Source organism: Puntigrus tetrazona, unplaced genomic scaffold (genome assembly GCF_018831695.1).
Source record: "Puntigrus tetrazona isolate hp1 unplaced genomic scaffold, ASM1883169v1 S000000746, whole genome shotgun sequence".
Taxonomy (NCBI): Eukaryota; Metazoa; Chordata; class Actinopteri; order Cypriniformes; family Cyprinidae; genus Puntigrus; species Puntigrus tetrazona.
In genome coordinates this window covers 479,087-485,088 of record NW_025048355.1, presented here as the reverse complement: position 1 = coordinate 485,088, position 6,002 = coordinate 479,087, and the positions used below count along the sequence as shown (strand labels likewise).

At 36.9% G+C, this 6,002-nt stretch overlaps 1 protein-coding gene across 1 annotated transcript; it reads left to right on the top strand.

The window, feature by feature from the left end:
- Positions 1-530: 530 nt before the first annotated feature.
- Positions 531-4,736, top strand: rnf5 (ring finger protein 5). Its single transcript, XM_043233002.1, has 6 exons — positions 531-808; positions 2,868-2,886; positions 3,494-3,606; positions 4,189-4,243; positions 4,328-4,439; positions 4,533-4,736. The coding sequence occupies exons 1-6, from the start codon at positions 609-611 to the stop codon at positions 4,649-4,651; spliced, it is 618 nt and encodes a 205-aa protein (XP_043088937.1). The 5' UTR covers positions 531-608; the 3' UTR covers positions 4,652-4,736.
- Positions 4,737-6,002: the final 1,266 nt, after the last annotated feature.

Sequence of the window (6,002 nt, the reverse complement as noted above, 5' to 3'; positions counted from 1 at the left end):
TGTTTATAACATCATGATTTCACGACCATGGCAATGCACATATTGCTAAAAATTCAATTAATATAATTGTCATTCTGTCATTTTTTCTATGCATTTTTTTGCCTAAAAAAATTTGATAATTCATATTTTGTTTACAAAAATTATCGTTTTCTTTTGTATTAATTTATTATAAATTAAATAAAATGATAAAAGAAACGTTTCTTTCATAAACACTCTAAACTAATTAAACTATTAATACGGACTTTTTCGATTAACAAATAATATATGAAATATAAATTCAATACAACAGGATATAGATAACAGCAAGAGGGGAGAAAATCAATCAAAGTGATAAAAATAAACCATGCAAATGAATAAATAAATAAAGTAATAATTTTATAGGAGTATCCTGAAATGGGCACAGCATGTTATTATTTTCCTCGCTTTAGGACTTCTGAGATATCAAGAAGGTTCTTTTCAATGTTCACAACAAACAATACTCGCTCAAACCCCGCCCACACGACGCAAAAGCGGAAGTGCTCTCGGAGTGGGAGGGGCTGGTGACTGGCGTCGCGTCACGTCCGAACGAGAGCGATACGCAAGAGAGTACGCGCAGCGAGTGCGAGAGGATGGAGGCCGCAGAGCAGCACCGGAGCTCGAGTGACGGCGCGGCCGCCAGAGGAGCGGGAGTCCCGGGCAGCGGAGGCGGAGCGGGGTCGGGAGGAGGCGCGGAAGGCGAGCGGGACAGAGATCGAGCCACCTTCGAGTGCAACATCTGCCTGGACACCGCTCGAGACGCGGTCATCAGCCTCTGCGGACATCTGTTCTGGTAACAGCCTATCAATAATCGATCGCCTCCAGCGTTATAACAGTATGAGTGAGTGCAGACCTCCGCGGCTGAACACAAAACACAAAATGACTGACAGTTTGACACGAGACAGACCCAGTAACCGAGGCTAGGTTCACCTGTTATATATTATTTAACTTACTCACGTAAAACTGCAGCAACACAAGCACTACGTTTCAGAGAAGAAAGCACTGACTGATTGACAGCTTGAGGTGTTGACAGGCTAGTCTCATTTCAACCTTTAAATCACCATAATAATACTATAGTTACTTTAGCTACCGTTAATAAACAAATAGACCTTTACGTCCAAGTAATAAAAAATACACCAACGCTATGGTGTGTAACGCTGATAATATCATAATGTTCTTGGGTGTGATTATCATATGTTACCATGGTATTACTGTACATGTACTTTTTACCTCAGATATTGTTACTGTAGTAAATATTCTCTGAATATACTGAACAAGCTGCTAATTGTTATATACATATATTTGAGTCAGAGTTAGAGATGATTGACAGAAGTGATTTATTGTGCTGTTTTGAGACTTGTAGTCAACATTTGCATATGCTTTTTATATATTTTGTACCGTAAACCAGGCTTTTATGGCTCAAGTGATATGATGTAGTGAGAACATGGAGGGAAAAGATACAAATTGAGCAAAAATATGTGATACAGATGCTATGTATGTGGACAAAGCAAGAAGTCTTGATAACTTGTAATGTAAATCTGGGAGCTATTTATAACAGTATAGCAGATACTTGCATAAAATGCATGTAAATATTGGTTTTCCCTCTATATCTCCAATGACAGTGCTTAGTAAGATGATATTTAAATGCTTAGTTTTACGATAAAACCATATAATACAATGATGATGGAGAGATTAACAAATAGATATTCCTTAAAAGCCCGATGATCATATTTGATGCATTTGAAAATGATTTTATTAATGAAAGATATATGGTTAATGAAAAAAGTCGCTTCAGTCCAGTAAGTGTTTATCTTATTAACCTAATAAAAGTTATTAATGTAGCTGATTGTCAGCAACAGGTTTGATCATATTTGTGAGTACTTATAAATTCATCGATTGATTGTGCAGTAAACTGGCAAACTGGTAAACTCCTAGTTGTTGTGACGGTGACGTTTATCAGCAGTTATTCAGGTTTACACCTGACATAAATACTGGAAAAACAGATATAGCTGCGACCGATCTGCTCAGACACGTCACAAACAAATGTAAAAGTCAGTGCATGCATGTCTGATGAGTTGATTTGATTAAAGCAGCTTGTTTTCTGTGAAACTCTTACAGCAGAGTGTGTGTTTTGTGTAGTATCTGTGCCGTTAGCGTGAGATTATGGAGTTAATGAGAGATTAGACTCTACTGAAGGATTGAGGCCGTAATGGAGGAGTAAGAATAGATGCACGCGTAATGCTGAGCCTGTGTGTGTGTGTGTGTGTGTGTGTGTGTGTGTGTGTGTGTGTGTGTGTGTGTGTGTGTGTGTGTGTGCGTGTGTGTGTGCGCGCGTGAGAGATGGTTAGCGTTAGTCGTGTGTTTGTTTTGTAGATGTGCAGATGTGTTGGAAAGTGTTTGTGATTGTGTGCATGACAAACATCTGTTAGTTATTCAGGACAACAAGCCAGTCAGGATCGGCTCCACAGCTGCTTCTTCTCTTATCTTACGTCATATTAGTTTATGATTAATTATGTTTTGTCATGTATGTTATGTATGGAGTGAATCTCAATGAAACATATTTCACCTCAAAACAAACCTGCATAGAAATGGCATAGAATGTTTTTGAAACTGAATTTTAACGAATAATAACTTAGTAAAATGCTATTTAAACGCCTTAGTTTTATGACGAAGCTCTGTAATATATCTTTAAAAAAACTCTTAATGCATATTGTTTTGGATTGTTTTGTGTTGATTTATAGAGATGAATTTTGATGCTTGTGAAAGAGTTTTCTTACCATGAATTCTATTGACAGAAATGATTATTTATTCATTTATTAAACTCATTATTCTCTCTCTCTTTCCTCGTGCAGTTGGCCATGTCTTCATCAGGTCAGTATCTAAGTGTCTAATATCATGCATGACATTATAAATGATTTTATAGCAGTGCATTCTCAGTGGAGTTACAGAGAAATGATTGTACTGCACAGCAGAAAGCCAAACAGCTCTAATATTTTTATAATCTGCCAAAGCAATAAAGTATCAAAATTCAGCAAGCATGCATTAACTAGAAGTAACATAAAAGACATTTATTTATTTAAAAAAATGTGCATTTGAATGTTATATTCATCATAGAATTCAGAAAAAAAAATGCGTGTCAGTCTCCAGAAATATGAAGCGGCACAACTGTTTTCAACATTGATAATAATCAGAAATGAAGCTTGAGCTGCAGGATATTAGATATGGTTTTTATATTAGATAGTAAATTAGATGTTTTTTTTAATCAAATAAATGCAGCCTTGGTGAGCAGAAGAGATTTCTTTATTCCAAACTTGTGACTAGTATTTATACTTTTTATATTTGTATAAAAATATGTATATGTTTTAACGGGTTTATTCAACTATTAGCAGGTTTGTGGAGCATTTTTTAGAATTGGTAGTATTTCACAATATTACATGTGTCACTGTGTATTGTAATAAATGAAGCCCGTGTGTTTCAGTGGCTGGAGACGCGTCCCAGCAGACAGCAGTGTCCCGTGTGTAAAGCAGGAATCAGTCGAGATAAAGTGATTCCTCTGTACGGCCGCGGGAGCACCAGCCAGGAAGACCCCAGGTGCTGCTGACACACACACACACACGTCTTTATTCTACTCTTCTGTTTTATCTTACCCATGTTGGTGTACAATTATTTTGGCTCTCTCTTTTTTGTCACACTGTAACTGAGAGGTTAGGTCATCATGTACAGTAGGTTGTCAGGTTCTCCAGGAAAGCTGAAAGTTGAATTGGATATTTGGGATATTCCGATCAAATTTCATATTGAAACTGAAACCTCTCTCTGGAATTATTTTCATGACATTTACATTTTTAAAAACCTTAAAATGTAGTTTTCAGGCACCAAAAGTTACTCTTATTACTGTAATAACATTTTACAGTAATAAGAATTTCACATTTAAGTAATGAAAACACAAATCAGTGTTCAGTGTAATCTCATTGATTCTTTTCAGAAATGTCCAGGACTTATTTTATCTCAAGATCAAACAATTATTGTGTTTTTTTTGTTTTGTTTTTTAAAGCGATTAATTTTTTTTTTTGCACCAGGCTTATAATAGCCAACTAAAACAACTTAGAAGAATGAATGCTTGACATGGAGCACATCTCTATTACTGTTTTAAAATGAGGTGTCTGCTTGTTACAGATTGAAAACCCCCCCTCGACCTCAGGGTCAAAGGACAGAGCCAGAGAGCAGAGGAGTGAGTGTCTGTTCATACAAACCCTTCTGCCTCTTTATCATGCTGTGGTTATGAACTCGTGATACTCATCCAATCTCTCTGCAGGCGTTTCAGGGTTTCGGCGACACAGGGTTTCACATGTCTTTTGGAATCGGGGCTTTTCCGTTTGGTTTTTTCACCACAGTCTTTAACACCAACGAACCTTTTCACAGACGAGGTCAGTGCTGCTGTTTGTCTTCACTGTTAATATTTCGCTCGAGCGCTAAGATCATGAACGTTGGTGTTTAAAGCCGCGACTTGATCTCATCAGATCCTCATTACGGAGGCGATCATCAAGCCGACGCCAACCCCAACAACGGCAACAACTGGCAGGACTCGCTCTTCCTCTTCCTGGCCATCATCTTCTTCTTCTGGATGCTGAGTGTGTGACGGGCGACGACAACAACACGTGCTTTCTGAAGATCGGCTGTCTGTGTCTCACACACACACACACACACACACACACACACACACACACACATCAGTGTTGAGAGACAGTATTAATGATTAAACACTACATGAGGTGATGAAGCAGCTCACGTAACGTATTTCACAAAAGCATATTTCACATCAAAAGCAATTTGAGAAATGATTGTGCGTAAAGGTTTTTCTGCTCCTGAAACTTCTCTGAATGAACCTGCATTCTGAACTTCTATTTTTGGATGATTAAACGCGTTTAATGTCAAATATTCATTGCTTTAATGAAGTGTGATAACTAATTAATAGCCGAGACTTCAATAATGCAATGAATGCATAGTTTTAATAGGCATAAAAAGTTAAGAAATGCTTTGAGAAATTGCTTTAAATTCATTACGTTCAGATATATTCATGACATTTAAACTTATTTATTCCCAAAAATCTTGTTTCCGTAAGATGAGATGTTCCAGTCTCTCTGATAACTGTAAAAGTAATTGAAGTCATGGTAAAAGCATTGCAGTATGTGATTTTTTTGGGGATGATATATTTCCCAGACAGCTTTCGTGAGATTCACCGTATTATTGCTCACTAATTTCTGTGGCTTTTTCATTTTCATGCCAAAGAATTTCTGAAATGAGAGATGTGGGATTTACTTCATCGCTCCAGAAAGTCGCTGTGTGTTTGGACGTGCACTAGACTTGATGAGGGACGTTTCTCTCGTTCAGATCCATAAATCAATGTCATCTCCATGCTCCTGTAAGAAAAGGTGAATCTCAACAATCCTTTTAAGAAATGTCCGGGTCATATTTCATCCCAAGATTAAAAAAAACATTCTTGAGCTTATAAATCTTGTTTTAGGTTCTTTGCCATTTTAAAGGATTGTGTGTGTGTGTGTGTGTGTGTGTGTATACACACACACACACATGCTAAAAATCCATTTTGGAGTTATTTTCACAGCAGTGAGAATCATTTTTGATAAAGATTAATTGTTATTAAAATTATAATAAATATAAATGTTTTTAACAAGGTTGTAAAATGGGCTTATTTTAGCATACACACACACACACACACACACACACACACAGACACACAGACACACACAGACACACACAGACACACACAGACACACAGACAGACAGACAGATATGCTATTTTACTGCCTTTGATGTGCTAAAATGTAAGCAGTCATATTGTAAAAAATAACAAAAAATGACATTCAGAAAGATTACAGAAATAAGACTTTAAGAATTAAGTGTTAATTGTCCTAAAACAGGCAGTTCGATTCTTTTGTTTTTGGTTTGGAGTGAAATACGAGCTGAATATG

What these genes read in the sequence shown, in the direction of transcription:
- rnf5 (XM_043233002.1), top strand. Translation starts at nt 609, where the DNA reads ATGGAGGCCGCAGAGCAGCACCGGAGCTCGAGTGACGGCGCGGCCGCC. An exon ending in ACCAGCCAGGAAGACCCCAG is followed by an intron (nt 3,607 to 4,188) that starts GTGCTGCTGACA and finishes TGCTTGTTACAG; the next exon opens with ATTGAAAACCCCCCCTCGAC. An exon ending in CAGAGCCAGAGAGCAGAGGA is followed by an intron (nt 4,244 to 4,327) that starts GTGAGTGTCTGT and finishes ATCTCTCTGCAG; the next exon opens with GCGTTTCAGGGTTTCGGCGA.